This window comes from Etheostoma cragini, chromosome 10 (assembly GCF_013103735.1).
Source record: "Etheostoma cragini isolate CJK2018 chromosome 10, CSU_Ecrag_1.0, whole genome shotgun sequence".
NCBI lineage: Eukaryota > Metazoa > Chordata > Actinopteri > Perciformes > Percidae > Etheostoma > Etheostoma cragini.
Window position 1 is genome coordinate 21,114,545 of NC_048416.1, and position 18,247 is coordinate 21,132,791.

General features: G+C 39.5%; 1 protein-coding gene across 5 annotated transcripts in view; it reads right to left on the bottom strand.

The window, feature by feature from the left end:
• Window positions 1-286: 286 nt before the first annotated feature.
• The window catches only part of enox2 (ecto-NOX disulfide-thiol exchanger 2), a 157,247-nt gene continuing 139,286 nt past the window's right edge, over window positions 287-18,247 (bottom strand). For 4 of the 5 annotated variants that reach the window (XM_034883365.1, XM_034883364.1, XM_034883362.1 and 1 more), the window contains 7 exons: window positions 15,644-15,758; window positions 13,042-13,229; window positions 11,214-11,354; window positions 6,233-6,289; window positions 5,267-5,372; window positions 3,053-3,138; window positions 287-1,104 (listed from right to left, as the gene is read on the bottom strand). In XM_034883365.1, coding sequence (XP_034739256.1) covers window positions 973-1,104; window positions 3,053-3,138; window positions 5,267-5,372; window positions 6,233-6,289; window positions 11,214-11,354; window positions 13,042-13,229; window positions 15,644-15,758 — 825 coding nt within the window. In that variant the 3' untranslated portion in view covers window positions 287-972. The remainder of the gene's footprint in view (window positions 1,105-3,052; window positions 3,139-5,266; window positions 5,373-6,232; window positions 6,290-11,213; window positions 11,355-13,041; window positions 13,230-15,643; window positions 15,759-18,247) is intronic. The other variant, XM_034883363.1, reaches the window with a different exon arrangement.

Below are 18,247 nucleotides of genomic sequence, written 5' to 3' on the forward strand. Positions count from 1 at the left end.
GGCCGCACACACCTTTGTAAAAATCTTAATAGAAGGCTTAAGACGTATTTTTACGCTTGTAAAGCGCATCTTCACAGAACATGTTTACCACTACGCGCTGCTTTCGTGTCCGGTGCAACCAGTTTCATAGATTATGGTTAGAAGCGTAGTGTTGGAACGTCTGCCCCGCAAACTGAAGGTTGGCAGGCTTAAAGAAGTTTGTGCACTAGAATCTCACCCACTCACTTATTTTACAACCAACCTCTCTGAGAATCAGATATACATATATAAAATGTTAACTCAGACATTTTGATATACTCAAATTTCTTTTTATACTCAAAAATATCATCCAAGCATTTACAGTGTATTACAACAAATGATTCTATGCAACTGTTAACAGCCTTCACATAAAATGAAGAAATATATCCTTTTTGATCTATTTTTACAAATCATGAACAGCAAAAAGAAAAGAGAGAGGGAGGCCAAAGGGTTTTGGAGGTTTGAAGTGTTCAGCTAGACCCTGATTAGCCTCCTTGGTTAGCCCTGTAGTCCTGGCTCACTCTGACACCATACTGAGCCATCTGCAGACTCAGAAAGCACAATGCCCTGCCCCTGTGGACAATAACTACATAATAATCCAGTGACATTAGGAAACGGCGGTCTGGGACTCCTGGAGAATCGTTATGTCTAAAATTATTTAGCAGACACAGATTTGAAGCTCATGAAGACTCTGCGACCGTGGTTTGGTTTCCACATTCTGTTAATCGTGTTTTTTTACCTCTCTGCCACGTACAGAGTCCCTGAAATGCTCATGTAACATTCCCTCCCGATCGGAGATCTGTGCTCAGTCTTCTGTGTCCTTGTACAGTCAAGTACAGTCCACGTCTTTGATATTTGTGGGCTTTTTACGGCGTCTTTCACACCTCTACATTGTCCCTGTGTTGTCGCTGCCTGTCATCTCTTCCATGTCCCAGAAGTGTCACCGGCAGAGTCCTACGTGCTCTTGATGCCCTGAAAGCCACAGAAGTTCCAACGTTTTTCCAAACTGGCTCCGACACCAGTCAGCTCCTGTCTGAAAGTGCAGGGCAGCCGAGACAGAAGAGCCTCCACCTCACTGGTGTTGATCTGGAGAAACACACACACACACACACACACACACACACACACACACACACACACACACACACACACAGGTTACAACAAAGTCCATATGCATTAACAGAGATTGCACATATACACTGAAATTCATTCTAGATACATCTCCAAGTAACCATTGTATTTGGGAGTGCCAATTAAACCTTAAACACGGCTCTGGTCTACAGTATGTCAGCAGTGACTTGCTACCGATGCCCTTGCCAAGTCAACCAATGAGATAACTTTGGACAACCCTCTATGTACAGTACATCCATATTTTTTTTTCTTTACACAGTCCACACCTCTCTATTCACAACAGCCCTCAGAAAATCATAGTGCAGGTAAATTCATAGCATGCGTTTGTGATGGCATAGCAGCCACCTGATTAGGCCTAATCCGTCCCGGGGTGGGCTGAGGATCATCAGTCAATTAAAATCCTGAGGTGACACTGCCAAAATCCACTGTACAAGCGGCTGTAGACGACCCACACTGTCTTGCATTAATGCCTAGATTGTTTGCGCCTTGTGTTGATGTCAGGATGCATTAAGGTCCATCATGGAGATAGGAGTGGTATGACATCAAAGACAATGGAGCAGTGTGTGGCGCTGGTAGATAAGCAGAGAGGATTGGGCTGGTTGTTGGAGAGTCTAGTCAGTGATATTGACAAAACTCTGTGGGCTGCTTGATATGTGTAGCGGAGAAGCGATGTGGGAACAACAGATGCACAGGCAAACTCATCCGCACATAGACAGACAAGCGTGGGCGTACGCTCACATATACACACGTACCAACACATGAACACCCAGACACACTAGACAAAAAACCCAAAAGGCATAGGAGAAAAACATCACACTCTATTCTTTGCAAGTGTGAGAATGAGTCAGGGTGGTGATGGGCATATTCAAAGAGTTGCTACAACGTTTTGGAAAAAATCAATCTTGCAAATAATTATCATGTTTAAGTAGTCTGTAATCTAAGGGTTTCAGCCCAGGCGTTTTACATATCTCCCAGTGACTGCGACTGTTAAGAGAGCAGTGACATCTGCCATTTTTTCTAAAGGTCTGCCTGTCCGGGCGGATAGCAAAAGTGGACATTAATCTTAGTTGTTACCTTTTGGAGGGGATTGAAAGTTGGCCTATTGAAAGCCTTGTGTAAGTGGCAGTGAAGAGCGATAATACGTCTGAAATGCCTCCTCAGAAAGATGGGGATAAAATAGCTGTGCTTCTCCAGGCAGAGTGGAAACTAAGTGTGGTGTTTGGCTTTAAGTGTCAGAATGAAGGATCTAGTTTTAATATGTACTGGCATTAAGGGAAATCACCCAACTAGTCACATATGGCTAGACATAAAGCTGTGACATTTAGGGATAGAAAAGTGGGAAAAACTATCTCCAAAGTTAAACTTCTTTCTAAAACAAAGATTTCACTTACAACCAAACATGTATTTAGAGAAGTCTATTTGTTTCTGATGTTGTTTGTGTGACTGACTAAGTTTGTTTTTCTCTGTGAATGTTTCCTCTGTTGTTCTTAGGTCCAGGGATGGAATGGATGAAATTAAAGTCCAGCATAGTCAGGCAGAACCACTACAGCTTCGAGTGGCTGTCTAATGAATGTTCAATTAAAAGCTTTAACCTACTGTACTTTAACTGCTACTGAAATGAAATACTGAAGGTGCCTTAATGCAAGGTGATCAGCTAGATCATTTCTCAAAGAAACAAATTGCCACTCAGAGCATATTAACCAGAGATCAGCCAAACCTTTAATTTTAGCAGTTATAAAATGTAACACTAATTATCTTCAGTTGATCAAATCTGCCAAAGGTGATGTCTGGCTCTGCTAATCTTCCTAACAACCCATTCAGCCTTTTTTTCCAATGCAACAGTTACTTTGTCTGTACTGGACATAAAACCTTTTTCAGATTCTGATTTAAGCGTTCCTGTTACCTTGGTGTCCAAACGCTGCAGGTAGGAACAGATGTACTCGATGCTGGCTCCAAACGGATGGACGTGCAGGAACGTCGAAATGATGCCTGAGGTAGAACAGAAAAGTCAACATTTTAAAGCAGATCCATGTCACATTCCTGCAAAATCTGTCAAATGCCAAATAATGTAATCCTGCCCTCCTCTGACCAAGTCTAACACAAGCTTTGAGTTGCTTCTCCCAGAGTCCCAGTACTGTTAAGAGCCTCTTGCATATTGTGGCTCCAGATTAGAGGGAGTGTTTAATGACAGCTTTGATACCGTTGTCTCTCATCAAAGCCATGCTCAAACAAACCATCTGCTATCAGCTCGCAGACAGGGCCGCGAAAGAGATAATCCTCCACCTCTGCTTACTAAGCACCTATAGAGCGTTGAGGGACCAACAGTTGAAACAAACACACAAAAAGTGTTAAAGTCAGGAAGCTCAAACACTAGAGAAAATTACTTCAAGGCTTCATTTTTGCCACCTGCAGGAGGTCAGTTGAAATTTGGAACACAAACAACGTGCTAGCCTGGAGCTGCTCCACTGACAATGAATAGGAGACTGACTGGGAGTCTAATGGTCCTTTCAGATACAATACAAAGTAGAACGTCATGTTGATTTGCATGAAATCACCCACTGAAGTTTTTGGCTCTCTCTGTTTATTTGCCTTAAAAGAGCAAATGAACATGTTCTCTAACTTCTAAAAGAAAAAAAAAGAAGTTTGCTGTAACTACATGCACCCACTCAGTGTGTGTGCCAGAATACGATTGAGTGTCAGAGCTTTCACTAAGGCTCAAAAGATGATCATTTAAACACTTTTAAAAACTCAAATCGTTCCCCTTATTTGACACCACATTTTCTCTATTTCGCTCTCTCGTCTTACAACTTAAATGTAAACTGCAACTGTTATAATTATCTGAATCTAATGGGAATCCCAAGTTTATGCTTTGCGGTGTGACAAAAATATGTAGCTCATTCTCAACAGTAGTTGCACCAGCTAGAGAAAATCTCTGTTTTAGTATTTCTACGGACTTTGTATGCATTGGGTTTGGTGCTGTGTCTGAAGGCACCACAAGAATGTCCGCTTGTGTTTTTACAGCTTTCACACCTGCTGCCAGTTTTCAACAATGCCATGACCATGAAGTGCCCTCGGCAAAATTGAGCTGTAAACACCTTCTGACTCGTCTTTCCCACCATTCTGTGAATGTTGTATTATCTTAGCCCCTTCAAATACCCATCAAGTATGATGCCTGCAGCTCCAGAAACCAACCAATAACCCTATGCTGGATTACTTCCTGTCCCCAGGTTTGTGGTGTGTCATTGACTTAACATTATTTTAATTTAACATACATTACATACATATTATGCACCTATCCTGAGGCCTCTCTGTACTTAAAATGAGGGGGCTTGAGAATGTGTCCAAAAATTCTTTTAGCCGTCTGCAACAGCTCATCATAAATAATGCCCACTTTATGCAGCAATTGGTCAGGTGTGCAAGTGATTGAAAGTAGGCAGGGTTTGAACTGTACTTGCAAGATTTCTTTGTCCAATTACCTTTGTCACTTTTTGTGTAAAAGTAAAACACAATGAATGCCAAGGGGAGATCTGTTTAACCTCAGATACTGTTTCTTTGAGTTCTTTGAATGATACACCTGTTCACCAGAAAATTATTGGAGCAACACAAGGTTCAAAATCTGATTATCTGATTGTCTGGGACAATATATAACATTTATAATACTAGTTAGCACTATGATCCAACTAATATAGCAACAGCTTGTGGTGTACAGAATGGTAGAATCAAAGGTAGCCGATAGTGGTAGCGGTGGCGTTGCACTCTGCTGCCACGGATTCAAAATGGAGGCTCACTGTCTAAAAGGGATGATGGAGGCAGTGGGGGTCAGCCTGCAGCCAGGAGAATAGCTAGAATAGCATGGCCTTTGAGACAGATGTAAACAGAATTAATTTTTTAACTTCATTTTCAGTGTCATATTGTGCTTCTGTGGTACAGATTCCCAAACAAATGTGCAATTCATCAAATTACTACAAACTAAGTGACGCAATAACAATACACGTGTGTGCTTGCTTGTCTATAGTTTCTTCTACTGCTGAGCAGTTAATAGGTAAAAATACAGCAAATACAAAATGTACGTCTGAGTGGTATTGGCAATGCAAGAGTCAGGTTTGTGTCAGCGTACCAACTAGCAGAGCTTCCCTCTCTGAGCGAACAGGACTCGGGGGGTTCTTCTCTGTGGGACCTTCCTTCTCCTGACTACAGGACACCACTGTTGTTACTGTGGCTTCCTATACACGCACGCACACGCACACGCACACACGCACACACACACACACACACACACACACACACACACACACACACACACACACACACACACACACACACACACACACAAATAATTAATCTTCTATGAGAAGTCAACAAGCTTAAATGTAAGCGGATGCATGGCAAACAATGAAAAGACAAAACACAAATAAGATTCAACACATGAGAAAGTTTTACCACCAACACATTAATACTGAGAGACAATAAGGATGAGGATAATGAGGCAAGGGAGAATATTTTGCCAGCAGCTATATTTCTGATAGAGGGATGAAATGCATGTCACACACACAGACACAAAAAGGGACGAGTGTAGAAGAACAAATGGAGAGAGAGAGAGAGACAGAGAGAGACGGGGGGGGGGGAAGACTTGGAAAGGAAATGATCAAGCTGTTTGTTTCAGTTCGCTGACAGGTGGCAGAAAAATGGCAGAGAAATAACAGAAGAGTTTTTGTTTTGTTTGTTGTCCTACATAGTATTGTGTGTACTATTTCCACTTATGGTGTGAGATGCCTGGTGGCCTTTTTCTGTTTTTAATCTATCTATAACACTCAGTGAGTGTGTGTCAGTGTGTGGGTGTGTCGACATACGCTTGTGTACAAGCCATTTTGACTCCTTTATTTCCTAGCCCAGTTGTGTCTGGGTGATTTATTCAATGACAAATGCAGTTGCAGTGAACTGGATTGCCCTGTAATGATCTGTCATGTCACTGGAAGGGGTTAGAGAGGGAAGTCAGATGAGGAAGAAGAAGGATAGGGAAACAATGAGGACACAAAGCAATATCTGGAGAGGAGCAGGGAGGGCTCAACCTTTCTCCACTTACACTGGTTTGATTAGTGCTCTCTTCGCTGCCTCTGTCATCTTGCTTCGACGTCTCCAGCTGCGGCACATTAGAAACATATGAGCAAAAACCACAGAAAAACAAGCTGAGTGCTAATGTAGACAGACGGGCACAGCACGGTGTGCAAAAAACGAAAAATATGGCCATTGTTTATTTTTAGAATAATGTCCAGAAATGATTTTGAAAAAACAAGAAAAGCACATACCCTAAAGTCCTTAGGGATATTTTTAACTAGTTTCAGTCAAAACTGGCACAGAACAGTCAGCCGTTACATTTGTAACAATGAAAGACTGTGTAAGTTCTCATTTTCTGGGAATATATTAGTGCAGAGATAATTGCTCCATTGTTCGATTAAACCAGTGGATCTCACTAGACATTTTTTTTCTTCTCTTCTCCCTTGAAGTATCCCCATAGCCCTATACAGAGGGCTTGAGTACCCATTCACTGTCAATAGACAGGGTGTCTATTTGATGGTTTGCTTTGAACAACTATCAAGAGTGGCAGAAGATGGATTTAACCATTTTATTATACACTACTCGATCCATTTCACTGTTCTGCTCACTTGTTTACTCGCTTCTATATTCTTTCATTTGTAATACCTGGTGTTAAAACGGGGTCACGTAGAAGGAAAACTGAGCAATGTTGATGTGCAGTTGGTCTATGGTAGCTGGAAGGTTATTGGTTATTGTGATAATTGAATACAAAATGATTATTTCTATTGTTAAAATCAGTGTAGCTACTGCACAATCTTTTCACATACTCTCGTTAACTGTACAAGTACCCCTGGTTGGTAATCAATGGATAACACAAATTAAAATAACATTTCTTTACTTTGATAACCAATTTACTGTTTAAGAAATGTATCAATCAAAAATGCCAAACAGTCTTAATGGTTCCAACTTCTTAAAAGTATTTGGTGCTTTTTCTCGGTTTTATCACATAACAACTTTGGGTTTTTACTGTTGGACGAAACAAGCAATTTAAAAATGATAACATGGTCGCTGAGAAACTATGATGAGCATTTTTTAGTAATTTCTGACAGTTTCTAGATTTCAAATGAACATCAGTTCATCTGTCAGAGCACCAGATGTATAACCTCAGCTGTGGCTCTGAAGAGAGCTTTAGAAAGTCTGAGAGAATAATGTCTGAGCTCTAAACATTGACAGCAATCCTGAATAAAAAAAACTGTGGGTGAGAAGAACATTAGGAAATTTACCAGCCAGGAAGGGTCTGATGAAATTACACTGTTGCATTGCAATGTGAAGAGTAGGCTTGAGCATTTTTTGGAGCTTGACTCATACTAAGACTCAACCTCTGCTGCTTAGAGTTTGACAATTTTCTTTTAACGCCCCCCTTGTAATTCCCACGACTTTATAGAAATGCAATACTAAATCGCTTGAGCACACCTTAAGTCAGAGAGATAATTAACACATCAATCCATGATGAAAGGAATCACTGGCAGCACTATAATACATACGGAAAAATGTGATTAAATGTGTTTATAATCATAACAGCAATAAGGTCAATGGCCTCAACGACCTGCACTGGTGTCAATCCAGTAATGTGTGGTGACACCTTGGTGACAGCAGGAACTGTGACTGTAGTGAAGGAAAACTGATGGCACAAAGAGATCTCTTCAACATGACAAATAAGCCCACAACAACTGCTAATCTTCAGAGAAATCTACACCCAAAAATTGATTTCTCTTTCTCCCTTTAATGAGACTGCCTCCCATGATTCATGTTTGCCCACATGCAGGAATTTAACTAGCATATTGTCCAGGGCTCACAGCTGTGGCAACACATTTCTAATCAAACTGATCACCATTAAAGCGCTATTGACCACTTTGTCACTCCAGATGATGTGACGAAAGAGATGTTTTAGCAAATTACTAATTCACCTCTGTGTTATATGAAACCCGCAGTTGGCTCGTCCATGTCAAAGCAAACTGACAACACATGGAGCAGCTCCCCACGTGGATTGAGAGCCTCTCGTTTTTATTATTATCCAATTTAATAGGCTATTGAACCTGAGGCCCATTTTAATGACAGCCCTTCCTCTCATTATACCGAGCCAGAAGGAACATTAACAAACATTACCGCTTGAATACTGGGAATATGGCACAACACCTGAAACATTAGTAAACATGACATGTCTAAGAGAGAAAAATGACTTATGAAAGTTAAATTTGTTTAATAGTACTGTAGGTCGTGGTGCACTGCATTTAGCAGTGTACTCTTGTTGTAAAACATCCTGCTTCTTATCAATTTATAAATGGAGTTTTGTTGTGAAAAACACGCCTCAATGTAGGCAACACATTGAATCAATTAACGAAGGGGATGTTGGAATGAATGATAATGTAGCAGGAGGGGTTCTAACTGATGACGTGGCCTTGTATGACAGCTCTGAAATGGCACCAGTTGTTTACAACTGTGCAATGTCTTCTGCAGGTAATATCTCTCTATGTGGCGATCACAATAGTACTGTGTGTACATGTTGATATCATTGTGGTATCTTAGTTACTGCCTCTTGGGACAGTGCTGATGTAGCCCAAAGGACACAATGTTCAGGAATGAGAGTATGGATGATTGTGTTGCTGGTGGTTTATGTCACATAAAATTTCAGCTGCAGACAAATAAAGAAACAATTTGACTGTGGTCAACCATGCTCAATATGTTTCTACTTAGGAAATAAATGCATTTCTACACTTTTTATGTGGCTGCAAGAAAAACAGAGGAGTGGACAAAATAACAATATGAAAAAAACATCCTGACTGGTAGTGAAGCACACACTTGAAGGGAAATGTACTTAGTTTGAACTGCACGTAATAGTGGAGGGCTTTTGTATCAAAGGTTATTTAGACATTTCAAGATGAGAGACTATACAATATTTTATGTGTGTATTTGACTTGCTGTAGCATTTGCATTTTTGTTGCACCCTGTTGCAAGTGTTAGTTTAGGTATGTTAGAATAAATGTGGATGTATCTAATGTTGTTCACGTAGTTATGTGGGGGGTGTATAATGTTTTCATGTACCTACGTATTTATGTAAGGCCCTGTGTGGAGTGTACGCCTAATTTCCTTGGACAAGAACAATAAAGAATCCATCTATCTATCTATCTATCTATCTATCTATCTATCTATCTATCTATCTATCTGAGCAGGTGTAGGTCACTCCTTACTAAAGGGCAGGTTTGTATCTTTCAAATCCATCTTACGTAAAACATTGACACAGGTCTTGCTTTCTGTACTGATTTCTTCCGGTCATTACAAAATCCCTTCCTAACATAGCAGCAACAAAAAAAACTTTAGTTTATCTCTAAGGTCATTTGAGGCTTTAGCAGTCCCAGTTAAACAAATCACATGGATAATATCTTCCAAACGTAGTCTTTTTCTGAACAGAATTCTCTTTGTGTTTTCACAGATAGGGTTTGTGTGCTGAGCTGCGGGGGAAGGACAGTGACACCAAAAGGGAATTTCCTACTCAAAAGACAGTAACTTTGAAAGCTACTGAGTTTATTGATCTTATTCAGACTGTTAAAGCCCCGTATCAACTTAAGAATGTATTTTTGCACTTACTGTAAAGTGAAAGCACACTAAAAAGGGAGCTCTTACTGGCTATTATGAACAGCAGTGATGAATACAGCAAAGAAAAACTCAATGGTCATATGGGCTTGAAAATCCTACCCTTTAATTTAACTGTTTCCATAGTGGAATGGATAGAAAATGCTAAATGTTGGAAGAGACGGAGGAATATTTGCACCTGAAGCAGATTTCCTGTTACAACATCCCTGTACATTTATGAGGACACAGACTGTGTTGTTTATATGTTGTTTCATGTCTCTAACAAAGTGGAGAGTTTAGTGGGAAATTAACTAGTTACGAAGAAGATAACGATGTACAGGGCTGCTAGCGATTATTTTCATTATCGACTAATCTGCCAATCATCTTTGCAATGAATCGTTCTGTTGATTAAAAAATTAATAAAACAAATTGGGAAATATTTCTGAGTTCAAGGTGATATTATCAAGTTGCTTCTTTCTGACTAACACTTCAAAACCTTAATTTACCAAACAAAACAAAGAAAGCACCAAAACATCACATCTGAGATGCAAACAAGTTTTCTGCCAACAAACTAATAGATTAATCAACTCTAAAACTTGTTCCAACAATAAAGATTTGGTATAGCCAACAGTAATTTAGAAACTTTATTGGACACTGATGTTTTTGTCAATATGAAGTGTCCATGAATGTTTTTTACACTAAAGCAGTAAAAACTAAAAAAAAGGACACGAAAAACTGTGGACAAAAATATATAAAAAGATCGTAAACAACCCTCCAAATGATTATTAATTGAATATGTTTTCTATGAGATGCATTATTATACCATAGCAAAAGCATAATGAAGGGAAATAATTTTCCTGAGCCACTTCAAACTTGAAAGCTGCATTATTAACAATGTTGGAGGGAAATCAAAAATAAAAGAGTTGATTATTCGAAAATAATGATTTAAGCTCCCTGGGAGGAAAACTGGAACACCAGAACACTGATTGTAGTTAAATCATCAGTCTCACTGCAGTAGGCCCTTTCCCGAAGTGTTGATGTCATAAAGATGCACACATAAAAGCTATTTTGGGATATGTGATGAGCTTTGAAAGACATTTTAAACTAGTTCAAATTATTGAGTCATTCTCTTGACCCAAAAAGACAACAGAACTATCACATTTTGTCCTTTTGTTTATTGAGGATTTATTTCTTCAATATTTTTAATGCGTTGAAACTCATTTTGAACTAATTTCTTTGTTATTAAAGTGCAAATTAGATAGTGTTTATGATTACGTATAAGAGAGTAACCCAGAAATGAACTTTCATATAAAACACAATTAGGAAACATGATAAATTCTTCCTCTTTCTTCATTCTCACAAAACTCAGTTGATAAAAATGTGTTTTCGGTCCAACTAACCTGCATAATGTCTGTGTTCTGCAGGTTCTGGAGTCCTTCCTTCAGATTCTGGACTTGGTTCTTCAGCTGCTGTTTGTCCTCCAAACTCTTCTCCAGCTCTGCCTCCCGCTGTTTTAATTCGTCCCTCATTTTTAACAGTTGCTGCCAAAAAAGGGACAACAGTAAGCTACTAATGCTAGCGTGAGCTAAATGTGACAATACTAACCTTTCACTCGAACGGCTCTTGAAGCAGTGGAACAATCAGCCATTTATTTTATTATTTTGAGCATGTAATCCCAATTTTGGTAATTACAACTTCAGCTTAATACAAAAAAGCAATTAGACACTGACGTTAACTTTAATAAACATTTTCTAAAGAGAAAACGTTCATTGCATTATATTCTGTCTTATACTATTCTGTTGTATTGTATGTAGGAGCAATTTGCCAAATCCTTTGCTTGTAAAACACACAAAAAATGCCAAATTACAAATATATAGGAAAAACCTTATAAGAGAATTTACATTAGTTGTGTTTTTATCCTTGCTTTGGGTGACATAGGGCCTGGTGTTTGAGAAAGCTTTGATAGCGAAGTTATCTGCTAAACACAGATAAAAAGAGTCATCTCCTGCTGTGTTAATTTAAACAAAACAAGAGTCTGTAAGACACAGTAGGTCTTTACAGACAGGAGTGTTCATCCGCAAAGCTACACATGAAGTGCTTTTATGTTACATACACTATAATTCACAAACAAGGTAACAGGTTGCCAGTATATGCTGACAATTTTCATTGCGATTTGTGTGTCTGCATGATACAACACACGGACCCTGGTAAGGAGAGGTTTCCAATTTCAGTGCTTTCCAATTAATTTAATCCATTGACCTTATCTTTTCATAAACACACCGTGAGAGATGTAAGCTGGAAAGATAATTACTCTCTGTAAACAGAAATGAACAGCAGGGCCTTAATGGATTCTTTTCTTCTTAACGTGAATCAATCCTAATTTCCATTACTTGTGACTGCTAGCTAAGAGAGGACACTTGACAAATTCCACAATGAGTCAATAAGGTAGTACACAAAGTATCACAATTATTATCAATATTATAGGTATTTAAAAAGTTACATTTAAGGGTTTCTGACATTAGAAGGGTTGGTCTTATGAAAGTGGAAAGGTAGTCATCCTGTAAGATGGACAGTAGTAGTTAAAAACAGCTAGTACATGGACCTTGAGGTGAGATAAATGTTGATGACTGTATAAACACCAGAGAATAATGGAAATAAGAATGTCAATCTTTCTATCCCTGACAAAGCCTGAAACAGTGTATGCGTTGTCTTATATAGAAACATGTATTGATGTCAAAACAGTTATACCAACCACTGAGATGGGTTTAATTTGGGAATGTACACTGTACAATATTCTAGGCACATTTTCAAAAAAAGAAATATCAAAAACTTTTCATAATCCTTCTCTGAATAAATGGTCTTAAACTGTTAAAATAGCCTTGGGTTTGCCCAAAGAAGTATCTGTGCACTGTTCGAATTTTAGCACACAACCGTCCAATGCCAAGTAAAACTCATTCCAACTTTTTGACCAGAGTAAACCCAAAACGATTATTTTTTAGCAGCTCTTTAGAATCGAGTAACAGCTGCTCCTGACAGCTGTCCTTTTCTACTTGTTCCCGCACAGCATTTGTTTTTAAAGTGCAGGGTCATGAATGAAATGGAAAGGAAAGTTGAATCGGTTAACCGGAGCAACCTTCAAAAGAAGCAGGTGCAGAAAAATTCTGAATAGGAGATTGGACTGATTGTTGACAGATGATTGGAAAAGGTGTGTGTATGTGTATGCATTACCTTCTGCATGCCTTGCAGAGCCTGCTGGAGAAAGCTGAGCTGCTGAGAGTGTGTTGTGTCCTCCTCACTGCTGATTGGTTGGTTCTTGCCTTGTTCCTGTTTGAGCAGCTCCACCTCATTCCTGTAGGCGTCCAACTGGCAGCGCAGAGAGTCATTCTCTTCCTTCAAGGCTTCTGCTTGGGAGACACCTACAGATTGGAATACGGTGTTTATTATGTGTAACACTGTCCCAGTTGCTGGGGTCTCAGTTTTATAGTGTGGCTTTTGATTCAAATAATGAAGCTTGTATATCCGTTACACAGTGACATTTGCAATTGTGATTGGATCACCAACTGTTCATCTGACTGAGAGCAGGCACAGAAATATTAAGTAGGATTGCAGGCTGGTAAGCATTTTAAAATTCCATGCATTATGGCAAAAGTGCAGAGCTCAATTTTACGTTATGCAAATTTCAGGCATCTTGAAACACAAAATGGCAAATGTCCTTTTGATATACAGTAAGTCTGCTGAAATATATCGCTGCCCGTTCCTGCAGGACATAGTATTCCAGAACAAGATCAGGAAGCATTAAAGTTTCCTTGAAAACTTCCGAACGTTTCGGCAAATGCATATAAAAATATCTTCATGTATCATTCATTTATAGTTTAACACACAGTTTAAAACTTATCTGATGAACTTGGTCGGGATCGTGTCAGTCTGGTTTGATTCGACAATTTAGTTTGGTTTCAAAAAGTCAACAATGAAGAGTCCTGAATTCACTATTGCTGTGATACACTCTGAATGGCTTCTTTTACACAGAAACGGTAGTCAAACTGATGGGAAATTAGAGTATTAGGAAGAATCTCGTATTTCTCAATTGAGCAAAATTGAGGCTATGGTTTTAAGAAAAGGTGAATGGAAAAGACACTTCTGAAACCAGCTGCTCTCTCCACTTCACAACTCTATGGTCAGTGGCTTGGCAAAATAAGCAAACCACCCCACAACAGTCATCAGATTTCATTTCAAATGTTGCTTAATCCTGAATAGTCCACAGGGTCCAAAATCTCAAGGTACCATGTTGTCAAGCTAACTCTACTATTTATTTTTGATATTCAGTCAGTGTCTGAAAATCTAACACCTAGTGTATCGACAACTAAAAGCTGTGATAATCCTGGAGTGTTTTGTCCAGTGGCTCTTTACTGTACATTTGACATGACTTATTGAGCTATTGAGACAGGAGAAAATGGATTGAGACAGGAGAAAGTGGAAGTATTATTTTATTATTAGAAGGGACCTGCTCAGCTCCAGAGATGCCCGGTATTATCATCTCCTCCTGTGGGCATTGAAGGGACGTGTGTGTGTGTGTGTGTGTGCATGTCTGGTTAGGGTTTGTGTGGGTGTTCATGAGTGCTGCCTGCAGTCTATCATGGAGGACCATTGGCAGTGTTAATGAACTCTTGCTGGGTGAGTGTGAGTGTATGTGTCTATGCTGGGTTTGTGTGTACTTTTCTCACAGCAAAATAAGGGTTTGAGGTGAGAAGAGTATTGATCTGAGAGCCTCATCAACTTGGTGTGAGGGGATGTCAACCGCTTGGCCAGATTCGGAGCAATTCCACTTCTGTTACATAACAGGCGGCATTATCGACCTGCAGATATCCGTGAGTGTGCATGTCCACACACACAGTTTTTCTTTCCATTCTGTAGATGATTCAGACGCAAAGCATCGATTCATGTTTTAAGAGGCTATAGTCATAACACAGGTGTTTTCAGCAGCCCTGTTGACATGTAAAAAGGGGGTGTAACAGTCAGCCTGTTAACACAAATAACAAGAAGTGTCACATAAACACCTGTCACCTTAGCAAATCCTGTGGCATCGAGCAAAACGACAGGTTTTTGACAGCAATGCTAATTACTGATAGCTAAATAGCAAGGTTGCAAAAGCGAAGGGGCTGAGCCAACGACTGCATTGACACACATTTGCATACTGATTAGAGTAGCTGTCATATTCGCAAGTGGCAGAGATCAGAATGATTAAAAGGCAAGAAAAAAAAAAGAGTACGTAAAAAGAGCATTACCACATGCAGAGAGGCACGAAACACAAGATGAGAGACAACCTTACATGTGGTGGTTACAGGATGTTGCCCTGGCGACTACTCTAGAGTTATGGGGTTATTGTAAAGGGGGTTAGGAGCACTGTTAGTTTGTATTGCTTCAGCAAACACAAAGAGACTAATTTGAGAGAAAACTAGAGGAGTATGGCACTTCAGCGGTACCCCAATCTGAAATTAGATGGCAGCTGGCAGGTGAGGACAGATTCATTTACACTGGTAGGGAGTTGTGTGCATCCAAAGTGGACTGGGTTAAATGTCATTTAGTAGTCATGTTCAACATTAAGTCAGTAAAGTGTGTGTGGTATAAGGATCTTGAGGTACCTTGAATGCATTATTTAATTCATGTGGCAAACTCCGATGCTTGGGGGACGATTACGGTCATTTCAGTCAAACTCAGCTGTCCTCGGTTATTTAACTCTCCCTATGTGTATCTTCTAAAGGTCTTGATCAGTGTATGGTCTGTCATGTTGACAGAAGTGCTGAACTGTGAACACGTGCATGCGTATGTATACCTGAGTCCTCAGAGTCCTTGCTGTCAGGGGAATCCTCCATGTCATCGTCCGACATCTCCATCTCCTCCTCTCGTCTGATGCCCATCAGCTGCTCGTTGTGCATGTTTCTAATCTCCTGCAAAACACAACCGAGAGGGTGCAGGTTAGAACTGCAAAGACTCATGGGTGATGCACGTTTTAGCAGGTGCTAGTAGGAGTAGGATCATCAGTGATGCACCTAAATTGATTTCATTAATATAAAGAAATAGCTGAAAGGAATAACCATACCGGTTCAATACAGAACAAAGAAGTGCAGATAAATAAGGATGAAATGGATGGTCTCAGAGCTGAGGCTAGATCCCTCCTCTGGCACAGTGATAGGGCAGATGGCACCACAAATACAGCCAAACACCACAGTTTTGCACTTCGCTGTTCTTGTGACTTTCAAAAAACATTCACATTTATGCCGCTAAAATACATAATAAGTGTGTGACACTGGCAACCAGAGCTTCTGTCAGAAATGACAAAGCACTATTTAGGACAACAAAGCATGAAATGTTGCTTTGTGCATATACTGTTTATAATGTGTACTGTAGGTGCTTAAAATCCACATCTGTAAACACACAGTAGTAACTGTAAACAAAATATCAATCTTTCAATTTCATTTCACCCTTTCATTCAGAATCACTAATGACTATATCCATCTGGAGACCAGTGATGTTTCTAAATGGTTTAAAGATTAAGGTCAAACCACTGAATTGGATTGGCTGTAAATTAGACAACACCCTCCGGGTCGGTGTCGGGAGAAAGGCAAAACAGACAAAATCCTTGTGATGCATCACACACAATAGACAGCCCATGTTTAGACCAGACCATGAAAATATGGTTGGTGGTGCTTTTTAAATACCATTCAGCTTTCATTCTCTGTTCCCCAGATGTTTAAACTACCAAAGTACACAGTGTCTCCATTAAAAACAATAAGTCTGATGTGATCTATACTTTTACAATCATGTATATCAAGTACTTAAGACCTCATGCTCTGAAAGGCTGATGCCTAGCAGTACATTTTCCATAATCTAGATGTGATATCTAGATGTCTAAAAGAAACTGTTGTTACTATACTATTTAATTATGATGAGAGATGAGAAGCAATGACACTGAAAGATTGCCTGGTTCTGAAACACATTGAATGAGTGCTTTATTGGCTACACACAGTGTCTCCTAATATAACAAGGGTAGGAATTAGGCATACATCATTATTTGGGTTGATGACATTTTATTACAATGATTACAAGATATAGATATATATATATACACACACACAAGAAAATATATAATGTTGACCCATTATCAAAGCTCAACAGTGAGATGCAGGAAGGGAATTGAGCAGTGTCATCATAACAAGATGCTCCCCTCTCCTGCAACTTTAAAAAAATGTATGGGATAAAGTTCCATACAAAATATCACTTCACTCACTTTTAGTAACCTCACAGCCTTGATAAAGTCTACCACAAAAAAAGGATATCTGGTCATCAAGTTAGTAGCATCTCAAAGAACAGAAATGTAAAGGTGTTCTTCTCTACCAACTTAAAAAGTAGGCTTTGAAAAAAACATGTACATGCAGTACATATGTACAGAAATACACCAGTGGATAGAGACATGAGGGCTCTATCAATGAAAGTTTCCCAACAATAGGCTGAAAAATACTCCTAAAAAGCCAAGAAGCTGCCCAAGAGTAAATACGCTTACAACCATCTGTCAGTTGACAATATCAGCCGGAGCCCATGGCAGAGGTCAAACAGGTAACTCTACATACACAAACATCTGGTGTGTATGCAGCACACGAGCACGCACACATAAAAACACTGATAGAGGGAGGCAGCTGTTGTTTGATTCTCCCTGGGAGCTGCAGCTACTCCATGCCGCTGCCTGTTTCTCCATATTTCACCTCCTGGCCAAAGAATCATACTGAATATACAATATGACTGAGAGTGAAACTGCCTGCCTATTTGATGATAAACTACCCCTGAGAAACTGCACTTACTTACCTATGCTCTTTACATTGTCCAGTGGCTGCCAGCTGAAGTAAATAACAAGCATCCAGAAAGCCAAGAGTCCCAAATATGTTTCTTAGCAGTCAGTGACAACCAAATCAAAGCTAAAAGGCGAGTCAATATTGGACTTCCTTCTTCATCAAGTGGCCAGAAACATAACTCAAACAGGATGCTTTTGTTTATCTGCGACTCTTGGATGTGTAAGTAGGCAGCTGTTTACTGACAGGCTAGCCGCAACTTTATAAGCCTGTGGTGTATTAGGACGATATTCACAATGGGTTGTTTGAGGTTTGTGTTTAAAAAGGGTTTCAAATCTGCAATGTCTGATTTTTTTGTCAATGTAAACTAGTTGTAAATACAACACTAACATATCAATACCTTAAAAAGTTAGTATGGCATGGCATTTATTTTTATTTTTTTTACACATTTAGCAGATACAAAATAACATTGGAATGTATGTGGAGTTGTCTTTCTGACCACCTGATAAATGCATACTCACTCTCTTTTAGCTCTCTGAGAAAAATATCTGGCTTTTCAGGTGCTAAATGCTGCAAATGTTTACCAGCTAAAC